A 27,972-nucleotide genomic window follows, 5' to 3' on the forward strand; every position below is an offset into this window, starting at 1 on the left:
ACAAGCACTGGGGGCACTATAAAACACGAAATCTTTCGAATAAAGCCAACTTGCATTTTCTCTTCATGGCTCCTTTAACTCTTTCGCTACCGCCGGAAAATTGACTAATTTTATGGGTCCAAGAAAGCATTTTTTTTCCTGCTAAAAAATTGGTTAGGCACTAATTGCAGGAACACAAAATGCAGATTATTTAACGGCCTTTCCAATAACACCAGTTTTTGAAAGGTTTTTATATATCATAGTTGCAAAAAAAATATCAAAATCAAAATTTTTGTCAAGTTGTCGAAAAAAATGATAAAAAAGAAGTTGTGTTTATCAGACCACCAGTAGTAGAAAAAAATTAGAATATACATTTTGTAGGAAAACATTTCAAAAACACGCCCTAGAAAAAATGTTGACTTGCGCGGAACAGTTTGTCAGATTTAAAAAAAAAAAATGTTAGCATGCACGGTGCTCGTGTCATGCGGTGAAGCACAACCTCCAATTCAAAATGTGCAATTTCGGGTGGTTTCCTGGAATAAACCTGGCGGTTTGTCATTATCAGAGGCACCAATTTGCCCCCACATAACGTAAAAACATCATGTCAATGGCTGACTTTTCATTTACAGCGAGCACAATATTTGGGACTAGCACGCGATGTGGAAAAAAAACATGCATGAAGTTGAAAACGGAACGCCGTGGCTGATGCGTGTTGTCGTTCACGGTCAGTTATCTCTCAAAACATAAAGCTGAGCTTTATCATCATCTTCTTACTCACAATTGTAGCCTTGCTCGCAAAAATGAGGTACGGTGAGCTAGAATCGTGCCCTGCGATCTTTGGCCGAGTAGCAGTTGCGCGATGAAAAAGATCAGCACAACGAGCCTCCTCTATTGCAGCGCCACCTAACATTTTCAAATGAAACAGTACAAAAACTTCTTGGAGACTCCGTCCGAATAGACAGTTCAACTAAGCAGCAACATTCGACACCCGGATATACCCTCGCATGGAAACGAAACTGGAAGTCGAACAGCTGGCAGTGTAAGGCCGGTTTGAAGCGCTGTCCTCGGCGGAACAGATATCTGGCGACTGGGTGTGACCTTTTGACTTGCATCTGAAGTTCTTATCGCAGAAATCGGGTTAGGGTGGGGGAAATCAGGAGCGCCGTGCTTTGTTCGAGGATCAGTCGCGGACGCTCCAGGCGCCATGGCAGGTAGCCTTGAAGTTGGGTAACTGCATAGTAGCGCTAAATATGAATTTCGCGATGCAGAAACGAAACCGAAACTGTTGTAAACTGTTTGCGAATGGTCCTGGGGTAAGTAGAACTACCACAGTACTTAGAACAACGTGCGCAAAGGAAATAAAACTGCCTAAAACCATAAAGTAGCTTTGCAACCAGGCACGAACCGGACGATTGAAAATCGTTTGCTAGTTCCCCATTCACGCCCTGATAGCAGAAAACAAGTGCTGGTGCAGAGTAATTACGAGTTGCACGCATTCTTCGTTGGTAGCAGTGACGCGCGATGACCACGCCCCTTTTCCACACCCAGGTGATTCAAAAGCGTGTCAAAAATCACGTTTCCGTAGCAAAAATGAAAACAAAAATGATTTTGAAAGGTCATTTTCTGATCTAACTCCGAACAGCTTTACTTGTTCGAGAAACGCGTGGAACGCTATGAAAAGGCGCTCCCAAAAGTATCGATCAAATTGATCGATTTTGATAGGCGCGGTAGCGAAAGAGTTAATTAAACATCTCTGGTGCGGCCAGCCGGCTGCTCGGAGTGCTCCGAATCTCTCGTCATTAGGTGCGCGTCTTCCCATTGGTGGAAGTCATCAGACTCCGTTCACTGCCACATGAATAAGCCGCCGCGAGCACGGAATCGTCGACACGAGCGTGGAAAAAAACGCATGCATAACGCCGACGTGCACGAATGGTCAGAGAAAACGGGCCATGCGTTTCGCAACTTGCCGCGCGCATACGGGGAGGGGGTCGCTATGTTACGAGGTGCGTCAAGCAAGGTCAGTTGTGTTTATCACGCACACGCGAACTAAAGGGTGTCAATTTTTGTCGTGTGTCGAAGTTAGGGGAGAGCAAGGGGTGCGCCCTGCATTTCATCCTTCTCTCTTTTTTCTTTTGCTACCCTAAAACGATGCCCCAGCTGTGCCGGTTGATCAGCAAACCCACCGAAAAACTGCACTATAAACGGTATTGTGCTTTGACCAACTGCATTTTAAGTGGTATGCTTATGCATTGAGTTGTATCGAAGGCAATCTGGTAGTCACAAAAACCCACATTATATCCGGTCCCACACTGTAAGTGGTTACGTTATAAATGGTCTACACTGTACAACCAACATGCCCAACTGCTTCTTAGTGACACCATACCACCCCGCAATGGTAAGGTCATGAACGCAGTTTGGTGAAAACAAGAGAAAGCGCGCACAACTGTCTCCAGAGTGTTTTCAGCATCAATCGGGAAAGACGTGCTATTTGTGTGCATGAAAGTACTGCGCATTACTTGCACAAAAAGCTGGAGTTCCACTGTTTATACTGACAACCACCGGGGGTGCTCTAAGCATGTAAAACCTACTACTTGCACTGCTGATGTGCATTAAACTCCACTGAGTGAAGTTTGCGATTTAACCAAGTTTTTCAGCCGCCAGCGGGAGACTTCGTTGTATCAAGAATTGGCCGTACCTGAGGCCATCTGGTTACCATAATGCGTACTGCCACTTTGTACGCAGGGCAGTTTGTTCTTGTGCCATCGTCACAAAACCTGGTGCTCTGTGCAACATCTCAGCCACTCTGATGAATCATTAAAATAACAATCCGCCACTGCCTACTGAAGAGTTGAAGTGCCTGACCTGCTCCCATCTTGTGTCGGCCGAACCACTTCATGGCCACAACTTTTTGTGATCCCACCCCTCCGCCCATTCGCCCAGCTTCCTCACTCTCTCTTCCCAGTCTCCAGAATTCATTGCGCAGCTCGAGTGGCTGCACAGCCTGTCCTGTCACCCCCCCCCCACGTGTGTAGCTACCCTTCACACCTCTAGAATATTTCGACTCGAACCGCCCCTCAGACGAGCCCACTACACCCGTCGTGCAACAGCTGCCTCAAGGTGGTTCTGCACTGGCCTGCTGTAGTAACATGCAGTGCTGTTCTTCGACCAGTCAACAGCAGCATGGCATGTAGTAGAAAACTAGGCTGGTTAGTGTAGATTCATTACGTAACGGCACAAAGGCAACAGGACGAAAAAGGAAGGAAGAGGGCAAGTGTGTGCCCTGCTCCCTTCCTTTGCACTCTGACATCCTTTCAATGTCCCAGATATGCCTGCCTACGAGTTTTCTCTAACAAATGACCAGCACTCACCTCGTTGATGAAGAGCGACAGGGCGTGGTAGTAGCCGCGGCACTCCCACGTCTCGTTGTGCGTGCCCGACTCAAAGGTCACCAGCCGCTTCATGGGGCTCGCACAGCCCTGCCAAAAGGGGTCAGAGGTCACTGGGAGGAGAGGCCTGCCTCCCTCATTCACCCACCCCAACAGTGGGGACAGAGCGAGATCCGAGAATTCCCACCAGCCACGACCAGCAGCAAAGAAGAGTGAGGGTGCCCAGGCAGCGGTCACTCTCTCCCTTTGGCATGGCCAACACTGCAGTTCAGAGGACTCCCCGCTTTTTTCCCCCCTTCTTTCAAGGCGCTGGGTGAGAAATTGTGGATGCAGTGAGCTGGTCTCAAGGTGGAATCCATCCGTCTCTTATTTCCCATATGGCCTTAAGCAGAAACAATGGCTGCACAGAAAAAGAAGCTAATGGAGTCAATCGTTTACAGTACCTATAGTACCTCACATCAGAGAGGCAGCATTACCTATGGCGTTCCCTACTCAAAAAAAAAAAAAAAACCCTCACACCCAGATGCAAAAGACCAGCGCAAACTCAGCTGAACGATGGCGTCTCTGCCCTACTCGCAGTTCGCACACTGGTGGCTCTAAGACAGACCTGCGTTCCCCTCCAGAGTGCGGGCTGCGCAAGCACCCCTGCTTCCTTGAAGACGAAGAGCGAGTGCACTGGCACGGCCCCTAGGCGGCACAAACTGGACTTGGCCAAACGCTTGCCTAATATGGCACAACTTAATAAACAAAGCTTGCGTTTCAAACTAGGCAACATCTGTCACGTTTACCCGTGCCTCCCCGGTTCTTGATAAATGGCGCCTATGGGGAATTCGTGTGTACCCCACTAACTCTGGACATAACCAGCCGCTGGGTCAACGCAGCACAGTTATCAGAGAAAAAGTGTGCTCGACAAACTGCAAACACAATGCCCTGGATCAGGCAGGCATTCATAAATGGGTGCTGAGGCATCTCCACTCCTGTGAGGCTATTCTGAGCACTCCCGTCTGTTGCACTGGCGGATGTTCTTTGTTAACGAGTGCTGAAATAAAAACGAAATGAAAGAAACTGACAGACAGTGCCAGCTTTGCAGGCAGCCCAAAACAAAACACGATGAGTCCCTCATGTTGGTTACAGGACAGTGGCATTTCAGTCACCACCAACTGTCTTCACTCTGTCACAGCCTCATGAATTCGCAGCTGCCAGGGGCCACTTGCGAGTAGCCACCCTTCGAAATTGCTCAATACGCACCAGCTGCAAAGCTCCCCTTAGGCCCACCCAAAAAGCGGTCTGCAGTTGGCCCCCTGCCCTGGGGTCAAACAGAGGCTTCATTTCATTAGGTTGTGTTGTTAGGCAGCGACCAAAAATCAGTTCCTGTGCTTCCCGAGGTGCTGTGCCCCCCCCCACTCTTGCCCCTCAGCGTCCCCGAAGCACGGGCACTCACGCGGCCAGGACTCTGAGGTGCAGTTTTGCAACTAGTGTGCACTGAAGAACCCCTCAACATTGGGACGGCACGGGTGAGGTGCTTTAAGGATTCACGTGTGCCAACAATGAATTAAATGAATACGTGAATGAAATTAAGCCACCAGCGAACGCACGCCGGGGGTCGTAGCCCCACCTGGTAGAGCCGCTGCGTCATCGACGGAGGAATCAGGGCGTCGGACAGGCCACACACAAACAGCACCGGCACGGTCACCTGGGGCACCTTGTCGATGGACCGGAACTGCAAAGCCACAGGGGGAAGGAAGACTGCCGTTATCGCCACTTACCCAGAGAGTTTGCAAAACAAAGTGCCCGGGATGGCTGGTGGCCCAGGTTCAAACCCTGGACCACGGAGAAAGAGGTATATTTGAGGAGGGGAATCCACTGGGCGGGTGGCACGTTAATGGCCCTGTCTGGCGACGAGGAAATGCAGCTTACGGAGCTGCACAATAGATGACGCGTCAAGCGCGTTGCCATAGTTAACATGTTCTTCTACGGACATGATGCACAAAAATGGGAATAACAACGAATATATTGCGAAAATTGGCAGATTTCTCTCCGTAAAATAATTAAACAGAAGTGCTGCACATTTTAGCAGCAGCTATTGATAAATGCTGCCCTAGTTACAAGCCATGCCACGCTTGAAATGAAGCACTAGAAGGAATCCCGGAGCAGACGATGTCTGCCGACGCTGCCTTCTTGCCACAAGTGGGTCCCTCTCGCCGCTCTCACCTTTCGCGGGCTTCTCAGATTTGTGCACGCTTCCCACGTTGCACAAGCAGGGCGGGGAAGTTAGGACAGTCTAAATATGAGCTATGGCATAGAGGATAATAACCATCATTCACCTGAACTAATCATACTTAGATTCTCAATCACGTTTTTTTTTTTTTTTTGCAGGGCTCGTGTTCTAAAAAAAGCAAAGCCCCTTCATCTAACGACAACGATGTTTGCAACGCCATGGTTCTTCCGCCGCAAACCGACTCTCATGAAAGTCCAGTTGCGCGAGAGATTTGTCGGCGTCGTCTGTGCATGACAGCAGCCGGCTGTGCCCTGACTGACCCACAAATGCTGTGTCGCACACCTGCTGGGAAGATGGAACCCAACAAGCACGAGCAAGCTCAAACGAAGGGCCAAGCAGTGGTGAGTGATGGCGGTGGCGCCTTATGTGCAGTTTGTAGCCAAGGAGCTTGTGCATACTCAAAGGGCTCGCTTACGCACTCCATGGCTCGCTGCATCCGCGGCATTGGGCGGCCCTTGTCGCCGTTCCCGTTTTATCTAGACCCCTTTTCGGCTCTGCAGTCTCCCAAAATATACTTCTACGACCAAAATTTTGCACCTTCAAACTTTGTTACATTGAAATTTGGGCAAACGGGACTTCGTTACACAGAGAGGGAAAATACATGGTGTGCACACACTTGAAGATAAAAGAAAATTCTGTGGTTCGTTACATTGGGGGTTTCGTTACATCAAGGTTTGACTGTATCACTTTTGCCTTCTCGCCCTTTTTGGTTCAAACCGCGTTTCAAGAACCAAGCTTATGGTTCAGGGGCACCTTTTCGGGAACATTGCGTTCTTTCTTGCACTGAAAATTGCTGACGGGGTGCTAGCTGGGATACTGCACCAGGCGGCAACGGCATTTGAAAATGTGAATTTGTCTTGAAAAGAGAACACTTTTCGTATTACGGCAGCAGAACTCATCACCGGCGAACCGACACCACAGATAGCAGTGAAGACGTGTGACTGCACGCAGACAGGCAGGTCTAGCGCCTCAAAACGTGAGTCTTGAATCGACACCGCGCACACACATAGAAATGCGAAGTAGTCTGCGGTAGAGGAAGTGTAGTTACTCTTGCCACCTGGTGTTACACTACGCAAGCTACATTAGCTACATTGGTGCTCCTTTCGCAACGGGATGGCACTTGCCACTCCATTCACCATCATCACCATAACGAATTTTGTTTTAGGCGATTCTAGACCATTTCGTAGCTGCTGTGTTCTTAAAGTAGCGTCAGTATTCATTAAATTAGTGCATTTCTCCAGCCAATCTTTCAGTAAAAGTGCAAAAAGCAATGACTGATCACCTTAGCGAGTTCATCACACCAAGTTTGACTGCCACAATGCCTGTGTTACATAGAAGTGGCAAACACATGGGCTTCTACGGGGGTAACAATGGGGAACTGAAAAACTTCATTATATCCAGGATTTAGCGAAGTTTTAACTGTCTGTTTAACCGTAATACTACAGTTAAATTGTAATCACTCTAACACTACAAGCAACGCAGCACGAGCTTTCTTATTTACCTCATAAAAAGTTATCACAGATACCCGATTTCCCTGATGAAAGCCAAGCTAGCCACAAATGGAATGCACGCTTTCAAACAGGAATAGCTCGCAGTTTTGTCTCGACACAGCTGACTGCCACAAATGAAAGGGAATGTATTGTTTTCTGCAGAACAGCATGACCCCAACCCCGAGATGACAAGGAAACCCGGATGTTGCCGCCTGCATTCCCATGCTTCCTGATAGCGTGTTGACGCCGCTATGTGGCGAGCACAGACGTCAGCATTGCATGCACGTCATTCTGCATCTCCATGCATTTTGGAGACAAGCACTGATGCAGAGGGGAATGTGCGCTCGCAGAACTCCCCCATGTATAAGGCAGCAGATGGGTCTTCGGGGCCGAAAAACAGTCTAAAAATCGTTTTCTGGTAAATAGACAGATTTAGTTAGGCGTTCCGGGCGTTAGCGTATTGCTGGGCATAAAGCGGAGTGTACGCTCGTCACGACGCGCCCATGGATAGTTTCAGTAAAGCGTTTTTCGTACCGTGCGCTAATGCTTGCGGCGCCACCTGTTCAGGGGTGAGACAGCCCAAACAGATTTGGGAGCAGTTTTCGGAGCAGCAAAATTTCGAATTTGGAGCAGAAGAATCTTGATTTGGAGCAGTTAGGGACATTTAATACATCGTCTTGTGAGCTTAAAAAATCATTATTTCAGCAATTTGCAGGGTCAAGTGCACATTTCAATCAGTTTTGAATACACAGAACACTCAAACAGCCTTACCTGAAAGAGTTTTTAAGAGTATCAGAAAGTACTAACTGCACTACCTTTTTCCTAAATGGTGATATTGTGTTGCGCCTGCACGCAACACTGACAACAAAGCTGCCATTAACATTCCGTCTGTTCTGTTGGTTACTTTGTTACCGGGTTGACCGGACTGGTCTGCGCCTGCGCGCACGGAAGGGCGAGGAGGCGCAGGCAACTAATCCCCCTACGGCTACGAATGCCCAAGTGACCAGACGAGTCCCGGTGAGCACGGTAACTACGTACACGATGGAACAGACGGACTGCTAAAACTCTTATAAAATTTAAGGGCTCCGCAATTGTGGCGTTTTTTTTTTTTTTGCTGTTTTAATGCTAAAATTATTATTTTTGTAATCCCAGGCTGTGTTGTACGAACGACTGTAGTCACGGCAACAGTTGAGCAGCTTCGAGCCAACGGTCGCATAGCCCAACCAGCCTACCCGTTTCAGTCCCCAAGGCGCAGGTTCACCCTATGGTCATTTGAGTAGCGTTAATGTTTAGCCACCTAGATTTTGGCATTAAATTTCACTTTGCATACATCAAGTGTTATAGCCGCGTTCTATGGCAACCGTGTAGTCCTGCAGCTATTGGGCGCTGCCTGAACAGGTCGTGGCGCCGCAGCACAGCCCGCAACTTTCGTGTCGATCGTTCCATCCCCGAGGCTCGCGATCGCGCTTCGAAGCACAGCAACACCTCAAAATTTTACAACAGCACAACAAGCCAAAAAATTCACTTCACGAACCCGATTATAGACGCGCGCACCGCGTCTCGCACTCAAGGACAAACCACGCCGAAGTCGTAGGCCCCAAATTTCAATGAACTTTTTTTCGAGCCGCCCAACTTCCCGTAATCTGGCACCAATCTCAAACCGTATCCTTGCGTTAACGTCACTGTTCAGAGCCATAACAGATAGAATGAATAGACTGCAACTCAGCTGATAGCATAAAATAAACCAGGGAAAATATTGGCGATACGCACTGAGCGCATTGGTAGCAGCCAGATCAGGCGGCAGCCATGTTTGTTGCCACAGCGATGCCTAATCGAGAAGGCCATTTCTGCGAACCCGGACGGAAAGCGAATCGAGTTTTAGAAGCTATCGCTTGCTTCGTTTCAGTCTTTCTATTTGTGCCATTTCTGTGTTTGGGATTGACCGACGATAAAAGTGGTGACCGGGATGCGGGAGGCTTTTGTCCCCGCAGAAACTGACATGAGCATCAAAATCCGTGCCGTTGAGGCTCTTCTGGAGCAGTTTGGCGCAATTTTCGCCATTTTCGTGCTTTTGGAGCAGCTTGGCGCAAGAAAATGGAATTGTATCAGAAAGGCACAATATGCGCAGCTGTCTCACCCCTGCCTGTTGAACCCAATGCAAAGTACCCTTATTCGACCCTTTTTAGGTGGCTAACCAGGCAAGCTGTAGCTGGACGGCGTTTTTTTTTTTTTAATGCGTTTACGTTATCTCTTTGATTGTAAAAATCTTGCAAGTATGATAAAAAAAGACCCTCTTACCTTGATTCAGTATTACGGAAAAATATGATACACCCATCACGACTGTTTTGCTCAACCTCGCAACGCCAAATTTTTGAAGCAACACGCAGTGCTCGGGATACCCACTTTATTCAAGTCTGAAATATGGCAGGACCATGAGACCCATACAACTGAGCATGGCATGCGGCACTAATGCGACGCGCAAAATGAAACAGCGGGTAGGCTGGCACGGCGGTTTAGTGATACACTTCACCCGGGTGTAGCAAATGATGCGTTCCTATTGCTCACTTCCGCTTATTTGTGGAGTCCAACTACAAACCCTTCACGTTTCACACGGGTAGCGCAACGTTCTCGGCCCGTACCCAAAGGTGCGACGACGGCGCAGGCGAAAATTCTTGAATGCCCGAAACGGAGGCCGCCGATCTGCACCGACATAGCGCGCATTTCACCACCGCGACACGCACACAAACGCCGCCACCCGCTTCGGGAGCCATCCGGGTTGTCCTTGGTCGTTCATTTCTGGCCTGTATGCCTGTTGGAACTGAAATGTTCTCACCTAATGAGAAACACAAGCGACAGTCCGCGTTTTCAGTCGGGGAACGAGGCAGCAGCCATTTTGGAAGCGAGGTGCCTTCCAGCAGGTCCGCAGCGCCCCGCAAGCGCCCCGGAGCATACGCTCCCAGCCGTTGCGTGCATAGCACTGCATCATCGGGGCGTTTATGTACTAGTGTACTACGCATGCGCAGTCGCGATCCGCCTTGCCGGGGCGTACGCTCGTCCGGAGTGCGCGCCCAACTAAATCTGTCATGTTGCCTCTTGCGGTATCCACGGCTATTTTTCTATCAGTCTGAAAATTTCCTCATCATAAGGCACCATACCTTACTGTAAATAGCATTTTATGTGCACTCCACAGCTCAGTTCGTGCAGAATTCAATGGTGAAATGGCCCTTTATTCGCAACGCTAAGCTAGCATTACGCCCTTGGATACCTCATCACCCAGAGCACATGCAACTGCACTTCATTTTGCTTTTGATACCGTAATTAGTGGACAATACAAAGATAAAAACAAATTTTTTAAATGGAGGCTTTAGGAAATTATTATCGCGTTCAATCAACACTCCCTCTGAGCCATTTCTGGCAGAGCACGGGAGGAGTAAGCTCAGTGTGTTGTAAAATGACCAAAAATAGCTAAATCAAGGAAGTTATTTCAACGTTCTATTGTTTAGTAATTCGTCTTCCTAGCCATGGCGTAATCACCATTCTGTATGGAGTGCTTATTTTGCAACTGTGACCCAAAATTGTGGCCATTATTCATTATCAAGAAAATATTCAACTTGTAAGAAATTTAATTGCAGATTTGAAACCGGCACAGAAAACTCCATAATACTGTGCAGTTTCATTAAAATTGGTTGGTAAATTGAAAGATTACGCCCATCTTCCCGCGAGGGAAGCCTGATGTGATGCGACGCATCGGGGGGTTCAATTGGTCGTAACGTTGCCTTGAGCGTTTGCGCTGATGCTGGTATTGGATTGTGTCAGCCCACTCGCTGAAGGGACCGTCGCTTCCATCACGTCTTCATCGAAAGAATCAAGTCAAGCACAGAGTCATCAAGCAAAGGCACGCGGAGTCGAACGAGAGCGAGCACTGACTGAGCCGGCACAGCACGCTACCCGCTTCATATTCACAGCGCCTGAAGGAGAGGAGACAGTGGAGGAGAGTCACGCATGCGTGCACTTGTGCACCGGAGCAGACGCGAGCGGAGCGAAGCGTGCGCACGCAGCTGTTGTTTATGATAATGAGACAGAGTGAGAGTGTTGCGCACAGCTGTCAGAGAGGAGAGCGGAGGAGAGGCGCGCATGCGCAAATGGCGTGCAGACGCCACCGACGCCGACGCAGGAGGGACATGCCTCGGAGCAAGAGATGCGTGGCATCTAAAAATAGCTCCAAGACCAGTCTGCCCCCTTGCATACGAGTTAGGCATGCCAGAAGGGGAACGGGCCACTCTCCGAACAGGATTCCTGGGTTTCCCGACGAAATCGTAGGATGGTTTCCAGCGCAGGTGGCTGCCTTGGTCGCTGTGCATGACAGTGCGATAGAATTTGGGGGGAGGCTTAACCCTTTGTGGTCCGTTGCCAGGCCCCACTTGACAACGCAAAACAGCTACAGCAGTCCCTTGTCGGGCCATGCCTGACATGGGTTGAAATTCAAGGTTAAATTTCCCGGTTTTTCTCACTGCAATGCGCCCATCTCTTGCGGGATAAGAAAACTCTGCTTAAGCTTTCTTCTTTTCGCTCTAGGGTGCAGCACAATGTTCAGCCCGGGCTTTCCGGATTCCCGAGCATTTTCACGCGTGTACTGTTTGCCGAGGAGCACGGCCACTTTCTTATCGCGTGCGTTCTACTGTGGTGCATTTTATTTCAACGATGACTTCAGCGAGGAAGAGAACTGTGTGCTTCCAGCAGATAGTGATTCAACAGAAGCGAGCAACGAAGACCACGACAGCAGTGGAGACAGCACCGTGCGGATCATTACTCTGTGAGCTTATGCATTTTGTTGAAAGACAATGAAATGGCAGCGAAAGCGTTTTTTCCTGGCATCTAGAGGTTTCCAATGTCAATAGTTTCACTTGGGTGTGCACACAGCCGCAGAATCATGGTGAGGAAGAGCAGGGAAGCCTGCAGTACTGCCGCAACCTCACCCAACAGCTGGTGGGTGACCTGAGGGCTCGAGCCAAAAAGCGGGGCCCATCTGCACGTACGGAGTGTGAGGAAAGGCTAGGTGGGACGAGCCGTTTCAGCTACAAGCTCTGAGGCCAAAGCAGCAAGGACTGCGCTGTTTGTAGCAACGGAAAAACGAAAGGAGGCAGGCGGGGAACTGTTTCTCTGCAAAACCTGCAATAAAAACCATGGCCTGCAGCCAGGGTTTTTCAAGCAGTTTCACATGCTGCTGAAATATTGGTAAAGGAGTTTCAAGCCAAATGCAAAAGAAAAAACAAATATCGTGTGAATTTTCTTTGCACAGTTAGTGTTGTCCTTCGTGGTGCCAGAAACTGGCAAAATAGCTCTGGACCGAAACGGTCGGAAATTGGGTAAAAGTTCTGAACTGCAAAGTGTTAAAGGGACACTGAAGTGATATGTAAACATTGCGGGATTACTAGTGCAAATTGTAGTCCGGAGTCCCCAGGCCATGTTTCGACCACTCTAGGCGCGTTTACGCGATTTTATTTAGTAGAAAAACTAATTCGAAAACGCTGTCCTCCTCTCTTTACGCTCGCCCATTTTCTGTGGCGTTTTCGTGTGGCGTCAGGAGGGGATGAGCTGGCAATTGGCTGCGCCACGGCTGCGCTACTGCACGGCTCCCCGGCCGACAGAGTCAGTCGGCCCAGTGTTTCGTCCGCCGGCCGCCGGCGGGTCGTCGTAATCAAGGAGGTTAAAAAAAATTGCTTGGTCGCAATTCGTTCGCTTAGTTGAAACGAAGCCAGGACACGTTTGTGAATGGAAGAATGTGCCTTTCTTTACTTGGTTTGTTTGTACACTGTATCTAGCTCCAAGTCAAGGTCGCTTCACACAAGCGCTGCACATGCGACGCTTCGCTGACTGGTATGCCAGTAGGAAAATATAAGGCCTCTTGAAGGCGGGAGAAGAGTCATCGAAGTCAATATAGGTACTAAGCAAATAATATCAACTGATATTTTTACCGTACAGCGTAAAACTAGGGCGCGGGAAGCACTTTTTTGCGCTGGGCGAACAAGCACAGCGGTCAGCAGCACGACTACGCATCTGCGAACGCTTTTCCGTCTACGAAATGCAATTGCTAGACGTGAGCTACTGTGGAAACTCGGGCGACGCTTACTGCACGATCGCAGTACAACAAATAGTCACCTAAGCGGCTTGAAATGCCAAAACTAAATAAAAGTGTAAACCGGTTGTACAATATATACCCTATATTAGCGAGGCCTTCCCGTCCCAATCCGTAGCCTAATAGTCTGAGGCGCTATGAATTCATTGCAAATGTTTTGCGAGTCACGAGTTCGAATCCCCGCGGGTACGTGCTTTTTTTTTTTTTTGTAAGTTTACTTTTTTGTTTTCCGCCGATGTTTTCTATATTGAGTTCACCTTTTTTGGGGCCGCAACGTTCATGGCTACACGAACTAGTTCACAAAACGCGCGCAGGCTGGCACTGGCGCGCTAGCGAGTTCTCGTTGGCATGCTGTTGCCATAAGCACCGACTGCTTGCAGGCAGTGGGCACAGGCCAGAATGAACAGACCCTTGGCCTGGTGCGAACACGCTTTTTACGATACAGGCATGAGGGAGGCAAGCTCCAAATATGGGGGAAAAGCGCATGACATTTGGGCGTCTGCGGGTACGCGGAGGGCGTTCATGCACTGCGTAGGTCTCGGCTAGTGAATGCTACGACTACAAGCCGTCCTGGGAGGCTTATCTTGTGCATTTTACAGCCGACAACATGGCAGAAGCGCGGTACGATGATTACTGAGATATTGAGAATGCCCATCCAACAAAGCCATTGGTTATGTTTTACAGAACCGAAACCGAAACCGAAACTTGTGTGATTGCTAACCTTCGGCATCGTCCAATCACGGCGCCCCTCCTCTCAACGTCACAGCCTTAGTTGATGCGGCCGCCGCAAACCGCGCATGGTAGTTTTTCTTCTTTCGCGCTTTGTAAAATAATTACCGATTTGTCAACCGGATAAACGATGAAAAGTGTGCTAATTTGAGCCAGTCTACGCAGTGCAAGCAAAAACGGGAGCTTGACAAATTCACTTCAGTGTCCCTTTAAACCCCTAAGCCCACCCCCGGCTACGTCCTTCCTCAGAACTTTTGGATAGCCACCACAGCAGTTCGGCAGAAAGCAGTACAGTAGAATCTCAATGATATGAATCTCGCGGGACTGCAAAAAATATTCGTATCATCCGAAATTCGTATGAACCAACACAGACCGAAATATTGACCAAAAAAGTTTTCGTTTAGGTATTTTTCTTACTTTCTCGGGAAGAAATTCATGGCGTTTTTTGCTTTTTTTAAACCTAAATGTCACCGAGCAGTCCTTTCTGGAGCGCATAAAAGTTCGCACTCGTCACCTCACTTGCGGTGCCCAAGCTGCGGTGCTCACTACACGCTGCAACAGTCAAGGCATGAACCACATGATACGTTTTTGCACACGATTCGTGCACGCCGCCTTTGCATGCGCGATTTTTTCACGCCCGCATCGAGGATTCTGCGCCTGCGGCAGCTTCGACCTCAGTCAGAAAATGACGCGTGACGCACACGGCAGTGGGGAGGCCCGCGCCTCATGGCAGAAGCTTTGAAGCACTTTTCTCAAACGGCACTGAGAGCGCGATAGCCGACTCTGAAGCGTGAAGATGCGTAATGCGTAGATGCTCTCGCAATGCGTAGATGCTGCAGTCTGTGTTTTTTAAATTACAGTGGAAGTGAATCTCAAGGGGCAGCAAAAATACTCATATCACCCGAAAATCTGAATCAGAAAATGAGAAAAAATGGAAACGTGCCGCGCATGCAACAGACGGTGGCAACATGGCATCGGCTCTTGCCGTGAAGAGGTGCAAGTAGCTTCAGCGACTGCTTCTAACCTTTCGTTAAAACGCAGCTCAATGTGTAAATTAAATTGCTCATGCGGGAAAGCAGCTGACAGTATGGGAGAAAACTGCACTATGAAATGTCTTCCATGCCAAATATCTGCAGCGGAGGTGGCCCAGCCAGCTGCTGCGAGCACTTCGAAATTGCCGGCATGAGGCACACGTCTCACCATTTGCGCAAGTCGTGAGGCTCCTCCCACTGCCGTTCGCGGCAACCGAGGCAGAGGTTGGCGCCGGGGTGCCGAGCTCAATATCAACATGGGCGCCAAAAGGACGCGCACCCATCACCGACGCGACGCGCGCACACGAACGCAAGCTTTTTTGGAGCGATTGGTGCGTGTCGGCATCTGCAATTTCGCCGCCGCGTCAGATTCTACCTCACTCAGAAAATGACACCCAACGCGCGTGGCAATGGGAGGAGCCTGTCGACTTGCGCCAATGAGGAGGCACGCTCTTCATGGCGGCAGTTTGAAAGCGCTCCGGACAGCCCGCTGGCCCCGCCGGAGATGTTTAGGCTTGCCACGGTGGCGGACACTGGATTGGCACTTTCCCTAGCCGCGTTTGCAATGCTCGTTTTTGTCCACATCATCAGCTCCATTACTGTACAAGCACCTTCATTTGTTCCTTCAGTGGCATCCTAATGAGCGGTCAGATGCGGTCGGTCGAGCTACCCACACCACTTCGCGGCTAGCGACGCCGCCATGTTGCTGCCGCCTGCCGCACCGCGCGCAGCATGCAGGTAGTATTTGCCACTGCGGCTGCGCGCCTCTGGCGAGCGCGGCACGTTTTCGTGAGCAGAAAGCACTCCCTGCAGTTCACGCTTCAACACTATCAACGCGAAAGTGGTGCCGGCAACATGGCAAGGCTACAACAGCGCAGCTAGAGCACAGGGCATAGAGGGAAGCAAGGACTGCGGAGAAGGCAAAATGGCGAGGGTACTCACTGCCAGGAATGAGAGGGAACACTTGATTGCCGCGGTTTATTCAAAAAGTACAATACAGAAAAGGAAGCTATAGGCACCCGAGCTGCAGCCAGCGGCCAGCGGGAACGAAAGGTACAGAGAGGTGAGATTGTAACGGGAGATAAAAGAAGGGAGGAAGGAAGAACAGGAACTGAGAGGGTGAGATGTTTGGTTCGTTCGGAGCAGCACCCCTCCTGGTGCTATTGCTAATCCTCCCCACGAGGAGGATTATCGTTTGCGGGGAAGGACTAATGCTTTTGCGCACGCACGCAACCAAGGCCGCACCAACACTCCCGCCTCCCGTCCACGCCGCACTCGTCTGCTCGCGGCTCGCCTGTTCGTATTACCCGCACCGGAGTGATAAATGCATATGGATCATCCGAATTTTTTTACATTGCATACAATGCATTTTGGCTGGGGAATTTTGAAAATTCATATCACAACGAAATTCGTATCAACCGGATTCGTATCACCGAGATTCCACTGTAGATAAGCCCACGGAAAGTTTTGTTTTGATTTACGGTTTTATTCCCAACCACTTCGGAACAGTTTATCTGAGGAAAGCACATATAGATGCTTCTCCAATGAGCCCTCACTGTTCGCAACTCTTGTGACATCACAGACCGTAATACCCAAAAACGTATGAGGCGCCCTCGCCCGTTTTCACATTTCTGGCGTTTTCTGCCATCTTAAACAACCGGTAGCTGCCAGAGTGGTGTATTTAGATTTTCGGCACCGTAATCTACCGATACAGGCCAACTTGTCCCCACCCCTAATTAAGTGTCCTTTCAAATATTTAACAAGCTTGCATAGTGCTTCAATGACATAACCGGCCCGTGCATAGCAATAAACTCACTTTTGCATGCAAAGAGTGTTGCACTATGCCAAACATGCAGCCAGGAAGCTATGTTGCTGCAGGGCAAAGTGCACCCACTCATCTGACTCCTTGCTCACAGCTGCTCCGTTATCAGATTATCCCCTGCGACACTGCACGCTGTCATTCGGCCTTGGTACAGCAGGTGGTGTACTCGTGATGAAGGTAGGTTTAAGGCAAAATAGTCGGGGTGAGCAGTACCTCCGCAAATAATTCGATTAGCTAATCGAACATCTGCTACTCAATTTTTCAAATAGTCAATTGGAGTTTCCGAGCGTTCCCTGGCTTCGGGAAAGCGAGAGGCGGTGGCACACACTAATGCACTGCTACTACACCGTCTGCTCGGCAAGTTTCATCCAAATCACGCTTTTGACGAGCGCGCCTTGCAGAGGTCGCAAATTTTATCCTGCTGCACGGAGCAATCTGCGATAGCGTCGGTAAGATCTTGTTTTCGAGCAGACTCTGGCCGCCATTTTGAATTCTGCAACCAGATGTTTACATGTTAGGGCAGCTTCCGGTAAAGACCGCTGGCGTTCTGACAGCACTTCCAATTGTTTACAATTGAAAGCGGTTCTGGCTGTTTTCAATGCAGTTGGTGCATGGTTACTGCGTCTTTCCTTGTTTTCTAGACCACAGTGGATAGCGCAGGCTTGTCCACAGCGACTGTGATGCGAGCTTTCCTTCTGCTATGCATTCACGCTGCCCATGTGCCTCCGAAGAAGTGCCTCATTGCGGTCCATTCTTGTGGTTGTGCCATGTTTTCACGTCCTATTGTCCATGCCTGCAAAGGGCTCGTTTCTGAGTTACGAGGCGCTGTATAGTTGTTGCCTATGATTGCCATACAGCAATTTCAGTGCAAGTTTTTTTTTTTTTTTTTCAAATACAGTCTACACTCGTTGCAGTGGATCCGGCAACAACGGATCTCCGGCTACAACAGACCATTTCTCTTGGTTTGTTTGGTCCCCATGCATTTGAAGTGGAGTCCATCCGCTCATAGCTATAGCGGACTATTGGCTACAACAGACTAAATTTTAGTCGAAAATTGTGTGAGGACATCCATCCATAAGGGATGGTGGAGTAGGTGGCGCCCTCTGGGCGCGGTGCGGTGTGTGCGCGCGCGGGGGAACTCGGGACTCGGCGGGAGTCGTGGAGTGGTCGAGGAAGTGAGCGGTTGTATAGTGTGTGTGAATAAACCCTAACAATTTATTTGACTGAATGTTTATACAGTGGAATCTGGATGATACGATTCTGGGTGATACGAATTTCTGATAAGTCCCGGCGAAATTGCATTGTTTGCAATGGAAAAAATTTCGGCTCTTACGAACGGACCTTCGCAGTCCGGTGGATGATACGAACAAGCCAGCGAGGCACCCGACTGCAGAGCAAGCAAGCGATGACGAAGTAGAGGCTCCCTCTCTCCTCTTCGTCACGTTTACACAGGATCGGCCGGGCTGTTGTTTTCTGCTCGTGAAAACGCGCCACGCACTCTACAGGCGCGCTGACGCCGCCGCGAAACCACCCATACGCTGCGCGGGGCGCGGCCTTAGTCGCGAAGTGGTGCGGGCGCTCGAGCGACCGCTTCTAACCGCCCTTTAAAATGCCGCTCAAAGCACACATGAAGTTTCTTGTGCGGTAAATAAGCTAATAATGTGGGTGAAAACTGTGCTATAAAACATCATTCGCGCCGCTAGTGAAAGCGCCCATGAAATATCTGCCTTGATTCTAAGCCTAAACATCTCAGGCGGAGATGTTTAGGCTTAGGTCTCGAGCGCTTCGAAACTGCCGCCACGAGGCGCATGCCTTCCCACTGGCGTAAGTCGTCAGGCTCCTCCCTCGACGCACAGGCGGCAGCGGGCGCAGAATCGCCTATGCGGGCATGAAAATATCGTGCGCGCAACGCCGACGCCCACGAATCACGTGCAAAAACAACTCCCGTAGTAAGCTTGGGCAATTTTTTTGTCTGTGTCGGTTCATACGAATTTCGGATGATACGACTCTTTTTCGCGGTCCCCCGAGATTCGTATCATCGAGATTTTACTGTAGCGGACTTCCGCAGTGCCGGCACCCAATATGCTTTTTCTTTGTTTATTTTGGCAAGGAAACTGTTGTCTGCCAACATTGTCAACAGCCGGGTTGTTGGTGCAGCCAAGCCAAGCCAGTGCCACAGGCCTTTATTTTTTTTTTTGGTTCAACCAGCAGCGTTAGCGGCAGGGTAGCTGATTTCACTGTAGGATAAACGAAGTATGATCAATGCTGTTGAACATGACGAAAAACAGGCTGACACCGCCAAAAGTACAGGCCTATCTAAGCAGACGGTTTGTTCCACCGTCAAGAACAAGGCTGCTGCCAATAAACGCAACTGATGAGATTGAACAACGGCGCTTTCGAAAAATTATTGCAGGGTTTAACGCGCCGACGCAACGCAGGCGATGAGGTGCGCCGTAGTGGAGGGCTCCGGATTAATTTTGACCACCTGGGGATCTTTAACGTGCGCCGAAATCTCGTACACACGGGCGTTTTTGCTTTTCGCCTCCATCAGAAAAGCGGCCGCCGCTTTTCTGCAAAGTGGCGCACTCGGAGTCGAGTCTGCCCTCTTCACAGGTTTTTATGTAATAAAAAACTGAGGTTCAGTGAAGCTTGGCATTTATTATTCCCACGCATGCATCGTTCGTGTTCCGTTCAGTGAAAAAGGCAAGACCTAAAGTAGGAGGTTGGAACAAGGTCGAGAACTGGGCCAGTTGGTATACATTCATTCTGAGGGAGCAGCGCAAACTAGACAGGACAAAGGGTAGGACACAACACGAGCGCTTATTGAGGCTCCCATTGAGTGTGTGCTGTCTGCTGGTGGCCGTGCACAGTCCAACTGGTACAACTTTCGACTTTTACAGCTGTCCATCAGATTGTTTCATATCAGCTGTTTTAAGGACCAGACTATAATTACAACAAATGTGGAAGCTGAGACACGCGGAAGCTGCCTTGGGGGAACGTCAGGCAGCGATCCGATTTGCTTGACGAATGGTTACGGGTAAACCTGCCTTGTCACTTAGAAGAGCCTAGCTAATTCTGCTGGCCGCAACTGATTTTTATAGAGGGTTAGTAACTGAGTGCACTGTGCCCGCTCCAGATTCCTGGAGTACTGCTGATGCGAGTTGAAAAGTGCATTCTCCGGGTTGAGAAAGAGAAAGAACTTCTTGTCTCCCGAACATGCGAATTAGCTTCTGGTTTTGCACAAAAGCCTATGAAAAATCGAGGCCTGTAAAAAGAAATTGACATTTGATATTCGATTCGATATTAGGCTTTTTTTTCCAATTTCAATTCAATACTCGATTCGAAGGTTACTATTCAGCATTCGCACACCTGTACAAAACAGCCAACTTCACTTTTGTTTTTTCGACAGTACGCCCGACGGAGAATGCAATGGGAGCGAGGCTGCGAGAATGCGCGAGTGCTCCGCCGTCTGGAGCGAGCGCTGTGGTCCACCCGTGCCCACCTGGTTCTTGAAGCAGAAGTCCGGGAGGAGGCGGAGCAGGCGCCAGCCGAAGAGCACGCGCGCCATCTCAGGGATGGAGCAGAAGGTGTTCTCCACGATCACCCCGAGCAGGTGGCGCGCGTGGTCCGCCCGCGAGGCCAGGTCCAGGGCCACTGCGCCGCCCAGCGAGCGGCCAAACACAAACAGCCGCGTCTGGTCCAGCCCCGGGTGCGACAGCAGGTACTCCAGCCCACACTGGGCGTCCAGGTACAGGCCTGCACACACGAGGGGAGACAGATGTGGCCCACTGCTCCGCCCCAGTAACAATCCGATTGCCCACTTCAGCCAAGCAGCCTAAAGCAGCGGCCACTCGCCAACCGCTTGCCAGTGCACGTCTCTTTGACATCACAGAATCCTGCTTGTGCCCTCGCCATTGGCAGCCACCTTGCCAAGGAACGTCACTGCGAGGCTGCCTCGAGTTTCGTTTGATTGCATCAGTTGGCACCTCACGTACCTTAAACCTCACGTGCAGTTGGCACATTTGTGAAAATGTAATTAATGCTGGCCCATACTGCATAAGTGCAGCGGCAAACTTCAATTTCAGCGTGATGCTTTTCAATATCTCTTGCGTACCTCTTCCATTAATAAAGCACCTTTCAAGGCTAGGGACGGAGCTGAGTGAACTGCCACAGGGGAGTTGCTTGGAAACGGGACAAGGTTGCATTTAGTCTTCACGGCCCCCTCAACTAACCTTGCTGCTGGGAAAGTTGGTGCACAGTAGAAGGGTTTGCTAAAGGGCTTGTTGGTAGGTTCTAACTCAAAGAAAAAGGAGAAACACACACGATAGGACAAAGCAAGGGAAACACACAACACGGGTGCTGTGCTGTGCGTCTCCCTTGATTATTTGAAGGAAAGTTTCACATCCACCTAAACGCAGCCACACAGCTGTGTTTCTAAGAAACTTCGCAGTTGAAGAAAAATTCGTCCTGGTCCAGGATTCGAAACCGAGACCACCACTTAACCGGAGCCGTCGCTCTACCAACTGAGCTAACCAGGAGGCTAGCAGTTTGTAGTGCGAGAGCAAACTGATCAACAACCCGAAGTGAAGGACAGATGTTAATCGGCCAGACTTAGGGGACCAGATTTACTCCACCTTGGGGAGTTCCCCTAAATCTGGTCGATCAGCCTCCCTCGCTTTGCCCCACTGTCTGCGCTGCTTTTCTCTGAGGTTCACAGTAGTCCCAATAAAAACGGGTGCAGAACACACAGAGCTCAGGAGAGACGTATGGGAGTGGGACTTCCCACCCGTCTCTCCTTCGCCTGTCCTGCCCTAACTTTGACCACAGGTGCTCGGGTGAAGTGCAGTGTCCATGCTTCCCTTGCACATAGCACCTCCTTCTCCTTTGGCACCCCTCACTTCCTTTCCCACTCCTAGCGTCACTAAATAAGCTACAGTTAAGAGTAGTGCCACTTCGTGCACCTGGAAGCGTCTGGGGGCCATTTTGTTTCTGGCTTGCAGTGTTGCCATCTCGCCCAACGAAACCGCCGCCGATTGTGACGGGCAGAGTGCGACCGGCTGCTCTAGCGTCCGCGCAGCAGAGAGAGAGGCGCCCAGAAACAAAATGGCTGCGCCCATATGTAAACAAACATCACACGGTGCCAGCCGACCAAAGAAAATCCTGGCGGCACATAACAATGAGAAAAAAGAGTGCCGATACTTTAAAAGCCTTTATTTAGTGACGCTGCCCGCTGCCCACTCCCCTGTGCAATGGGGAGCGTCAGAATGGCCTCGCCAAACACTTCTTCAGACATTTTAAACAAACAGGCCAGCACAAATTGCCACTACAAGTGAGCACTGAACACTGCAACCAATTACAAAACACAAGGACACACGCAAGCATGGCTGTGGCTTCCAACTACTGACTTACTGGGAAGAACACACACTCGTATCACAGAAGTACATATTAAAACAAAACAGCAAGCAAAAGCACAAGCGCAATAAACAGTACACATTCTTTCATCATCTTCTCCTAGAGCTGGTGCAGTGCTCAGGGTACAAGTCACTAACAAACAAGGGAACAGACAAGCCTGTACAAATACCTAACTCCTGCTGGTCAGCACTACTGTAGCATTCAACGTCAGTGCCAACGAAGTTGGGCAACTCCAGAAAACCAGCCACACCGACATCAGAGGCGACAGCGCCACTGTCAATGGCATCCTCAACACAACGTGGAATTCCGTTATAAGGCAACAAACAAAAAACAGACCATAATTACTGACTGAGAAGAGATTTAGGCTTTTTTTTTCACTGTACTTTAAAACAATAATCACCCCCTCAGTGTTCTCAATCAAGTACATTGTCACTGCTTAATTAACATGTTCAGCGTTCCATGCAAGAAGTTAGCCGTTCACTTCTGTAAGTCCCTGTCTATGACACCATTACTGGCAGGGGGACGTCCCGTTTATAGACTGTGGCTGTGAAAAAGATATCCAAACTGGATTTGCCACAGCTATTTCTGCTGTAGGTCAGATGGGTTCATTGCCGGCCTTGGCATATACTTTTTGCAAAGAGACATCATCGTTATGATTGAACGAAGCCTCTGAAAAATTTTTCTGCCATAAATACATCATTGGGCAACATGGTGACACCACCTTCCTTGGGAGCGGGTAAAACGTAGGGACCCTCTGGCACAAGTGCGGCTGACGCTGTCTGCAAAGGAACACCTTGGTGCCAGCACTCGGAATGCGCCCCGATCACAGAGCAAGATGAACAGGAGCGCCGACTTCGCTCTCTCCTGTGGGCCCTTAATGTTCTTCACTCGCGGAGCACAATGTAGATGGCGCAGCGAATGGGCGGCCGGCTAAGCGGCCGGCGTTCCCCGTGCGTCGGTGGGCGCGTTGGCGGAATGCTTTCTGTCGGCTTTTGTCGTCTGCTTCGGCGACAGTAGTTTTGGGCACGGAGTGCTTTGGGCCTGCTTTGGCGCCACTTCACGTTCATTGCGCTCCTCCTTCGCACAGTTGATTAACTTGTTCGACAGCACCTTCTGGGTAACCCAGACCCGAAGGAACTGAGTGGTCGTACGGCAAAGATACGTTAAGGATTGGTTTGCATGGCGGGAAAACAAAATGTAGAGACCACATATAGACATATGGCTGCTATACAAACACTACCTTTTGCGCAGTGCTTTCCGAAAATGCGACTCCGTTTTGTAAATTTATGAACACCAATTCGGCTGTGTTTTAACAGGTTTTACAAAAGGCGAAAGGAGCAACTGGTTCTGATCAATAGCAATTATAAAAGTTCCCTCAGCTTTCTCGCAGTCCTCCAACTTGCATCCAAAACAGAGTGTGCCTAGAACACGGACCGGCACTACACGCTCATCAGAAAGGAACACAAACGCGATAACATCACAATCTCCTCAAGATCAAGGCCCTGACAGAGCGGTCTTTTCACAAGCCTTCATTTCTCGATATTTGAATTCGTCCGGACCCTATATCTCTGTGGTGATGACTCACCGAAAGAAAAGGTTTAACGAGCCGGCTGTTTTGCTGGTCAGCCGCTTGAAGAAAAAAAAAAATGCCGGGAACCCTTGTAGGCCCAAAAATGCAGCCATACAAATCGCAGCCTTTTATTTGGAGTCTGCGGCATTATCGACGAGATAACACGACCGTGGAGCGACAGTGGACATCGGGCGGTAAGTTGCGGCACGAGTTACAATGAAGACTGCGTTTGATATTCTTGGGTGCCTAATCAAGCTGACAGTGTTTTTGTATACTTAATACAACAGGGCAGCCGTCAAAGTCAGTCACTGGCACAGAAATGTGTGTATCATTGCTGTGTGACTATGGAGACTCCGGCGACCCTTGTAAGCGTTGTTCATGCGCAGAAGCAGCATAAATAATTAAGCAGGCGGCCGGAGAGCGGGCCAACAACAGAGGGTAATTTTTGCGCTGCATCGATTTGTCGTAAGCAGAATAACGCTAAGCTGTATGTTGTAGCGTTGCATATTACTCTTGCTCATTCTTTGGTGCTTCTGAAGTCGTGGTCGTTCAGTTGCGTCTTACATCTGCTGGGTTAGTACAATATTTTTAGCGGGTCTTCATAATGTCAGAATAAACGCTCCCTGATAGGGAATAAGCGATCGCCATGCATGCAGTGGCGTGTGATTACCTGCGCCGTCTATTGCGGCTGCACACGGGTGTTTAAATTTCGCGCGGGCAGTCATTCCTCCTGCATAGTAGGACAGGCATACGACAGACGTTGCTGCGAAAGAAACAACGCCTCTGGGGAGAGCGAAGAAGGGAAGAGCCATGTACAGAGGCACAGCGACGAGAGGGCGAACGAAGGAGGAAGACAGCAAAGGGAAAGCTGGGCGGCCGGCGGCGCGGGGACATTATCGGCCCGAGCAAATGATTTTTTCTGGGCCACAGTCGGTGCTCCTCTTTATATCTTGCTGCGTGGCCCCGATGTTTGCTCCATAATATTTATGAATGCTTCTACACAGGTACCTATTCGTATTCGTAGAAAGCAGTCAGATGAGCCTGTATATAGTACATACTTGCATTTGTCAGTGCTCCTTGCCTCGCACGTGATGGCCGATCTGTGGCTTTATAAAAAAACCCCCACTCCGAACGCTGTCGCACCAAAAGTTGCTTTGAAACAGCCAAGTAGCGTGCTGACCCCAGTAGGCCAAAGGAACAAGGCAGAGGCTGCATGCAGACGCCGTGGAGTGAGAAGAGCAGAGCACCCACCGTCCTCGCTGGGCGTCCCCTCACTGCGGCCATAGCCCCGGTACTCGAGCAGCAGAATGTTGCATCCGCAGCGGTGGAACAGGCCCCCCACGTTCGGGAGCCTGCAAGGGCGAAGAGGCGCTGCTGGTGGAGGCAAAGGGCAAGAACGCCCGCGTGTACGACATTTCGGCGCACGTTAAAGATCCCCAGGTGGTCAAAACTAATCCGGAGCCCTCCGCATTGCATTGGCACGCTAAGCCCTACAATCAATCAATCAATCAATCAATTAAATCAGGAGGTGTGCAAAACATCACGACAACACGTTCAACTCCATGAAAACATTTCACCTCATTCCTGCACACCCATGAATAGGACCAGGGAAAAAGACAGGCCCTTGCACAGTGGGCACACAAGGTGCAGCCACTCTGCCTAGATGAACAGTCATGGACAAACGAAACGCAAATGCAAAAATATAAACTGGACCACACAAATTGCCTAACTCCCTTTCCCACGGGGCTCGACATTAGTAACAAAGCTTGCAAATGTGACTTTTGAAATATAGTGCCGCAGCCGTGTCCTAATGTGGTTTCCCCAAACCACACTCTTTGACCCTGCGTGAGCTGCTTCATGTTTCGGTGTTCACTTCTCATTTGCCCGTGGCTGCACACCTGAGAGACTGCGCATGAACGATGAGAGACTGGTGCGTGCAGAGCACAGAATGTGATAGAGAAGACGCAGTCTGAAATGAAAAGCAGCCTGTTAACGAATCACAGTTTTTCTTTTTTCTGCTCCAAGTATAGAGCTGACGAGACCCCTTGACCATTGTTGTTCTTCCTTTGGTAACCACTGAACAAGTGGATATTCAACTTTCGGCTGTGCACCAGAAGATAGCACAAACTGTACTTTATCACCACTCTCACACCACCCAGGGAGGTCCCTTGTGCTTGACAGCGCACAGGATGCCGTCAGACTCGAAGGTGGACCAACGGCCACCATGTTGAGTGCTCCCCTGCTAGAGTAGCCATCATCTGCAAAGCACACAGTGCCCAAGATCGTTTCCTCGAGCTCAGCACATCTGCAACTGGTGCTTGAAGCACCTTAAGACAAGCCGGAGCGGGTTGATTAGCCTTTTACCACACTATTGCTACGCGCAGCAGCTCGAATGCCCTTACAGATGATGCTGAGAGGAGGACGATTCTAAGAATGCAATTGAGAGTACGAATTGAGTTGTACAATTTGAGAGAAAGTCCTTTCGACAGTAAATGCCCGCCTACAAAAGATCAGCTGCCTGTACCTCGCTGCAATCCCAACCACTCACTTGCTCTTTCTTGAAGCATTGTAGAGCTGTCAAAAAAATGATATCCCCACTTTTCCTGCAATGAGTGGCATGAAGTACTGTTCACACAGCAATCAGGCTTTTCTGGCTGTTCACACTCTATCCAACTTTCTCAACAATGACACGCATGACGAGACTGCATGAATTTTGTCGTCCGCTTCAGTTTCCCCGGGTCTCTCTCTGACGCGTATGTGCGTGCACGCACACTAAGCCCAGCAGCTCACAGGCCTTCCCACGCCGTAGCCATGGGCCAAACAAGTCAACAAAAGCAAATGCAGCACGCCCTCACAGAAAGCACCGTCTGCACACTGCATTCCTCTGACATCATTCCCCTCGGGTTTATCCGACCCTGCAACTGAAAATAGTTTAAGCCATGCGCGTAGACAACTCCCACCACTTTTACTTCCAGCAAGAAGTGCACGAAGTGCTTTCCACCATCAAGCTCAGTATGAGGCATTCAGCCCTTCCGGAGGCCATGCCCGTGATAAGCCATGGCAGGTGTGGGGGCCACGGAGTGTTGTACCCTCAGTGCGGCAACTGCCACAACCCAGAAAAAAAAAGGTGCGATGAAGTGCAGCCAAAAGTACTCACAAAATGCAGAGCAAGAACAAAAGATGCTTTGAGAGTGCAAGTGGGAGCCACACCTGGTGCGAAAAACTGCCCCGGAGGGAGCACACAGTCAACGCTCACACGAAGCCACATGCTGGAAACGCAGGAGACACATGGGTGTGCTCTGACACAACAGCACAGGCGTCGTCCTGCATTCGCATCGGCACCATCTGCACAGCGACGGGTTCTGCTCTCTGCTCTGCCGTCCTTTGGAAATCAAGGCTGCTCGCACACTGTGAACTGGCCCACACCCTAGGGGAATGTCCACTGTCTATAGCTAACACCCTTGCATCGTACCAAAAAATACCCTTTCAAAAGTGTGCAGTGTAAAACACACCCTAGGAAAAATACCTTTGCAGAGGGTGTTTTTTTTTTGTAAGCTTGCTCGGGTGTAAGGGTGTTGGTTACAGACAGGGTGACCAGATGTCCTGTTTTGCCCAGGACAGTACCGTTTCTGAGGTCTGGTTCTGCCGCCCCATATTTTTGTACAAATAAACAATCATGTCCCATTTTTGCACGAGTGCACAGTTTCAAAACTGGCACGAAGCAAGGTGATCAAACCAAAAGTATGCCGACTTGCTACAAGTATAGTTTACGAATATGACGTTAGGTACTTTAAAATATTTTCCGAGAAATCAAATTTAGTTCTACTCTTACCAAAGAATGCTTTGAAGTTTTTTGCTGAACACGACTTTGAAGAGGCAATATTTCAGCAGTCTACCATTGTCAAACAAAACATTGAAAAAAATTATATATCTCTAGGGGAAAAAAAATAAAGCTCTTAAGGTATTTCAGTTTCTAAGATGGGTGCTACTCTTTACGGAAATGTCAACAGGGGATGTGCATGCAGCACCGATTTCTTTCATTACAAAGCTGGCCCTGTGTTTTCCTGCAATCACGGCTTTATGGAGTGCGTTTTATTCCATCGTGAACTCGACGTGGACACCAACCTGCTCTCAACACT

At 49.6% G+C, this 27,972-nt stretch overlaps 1 protein-coding gene across 1 annotated transcript in view; it reads right to left on the reverse strand.

Annotated features, from left to right (window-relative positions):
- Bem46 (abhydrolase domain containing 13-like protein Bem46) overlaps positions 1–27,972 on the reverse strand; it is a 51,309-nt gene that overhangs the window by 16,075 nt on the left and 7,262 nt on the right. The window contains exons 3-6 of the mRNA XM_077684727.1: positions 25,085–25,185; positions 20,354–20,607; positions 4,981–5,085; positions 3,348–3,455 (exon numbers count right to left, since the gene is read on the reverse strand). Coding sequence (XP_077540853.1) covers positions 3,348–3,455; positions 4,981–5,085; positions 20,354–20,607; positions 25,085–25,185 — 568 coding nt within the window. The remainder of the gene's footprint in view (positions 1–3,347; positions 3,456–4,980; positions 5,086–20,353; positions 20,608–25,084; positions 25,186–27,972) is intronic.

This window comes from Haemaphysalis longicornis, unplaced genomic scaffold, assembly GCF_048455015.1.
Source record: "Haemaphysalis longicornis isolate Haplotype H1 unplaced genomic scaffold, Haemaphysalis longicornis Haplotype H1 scaffold_9, whole genome shotgun sequence".
NCBI lineage: Eukaryota > Metazoa > Arthropoda > Arachnida > Ixodida > Ixodidae > Haemaphysalis > Haemaphysalis longicornis.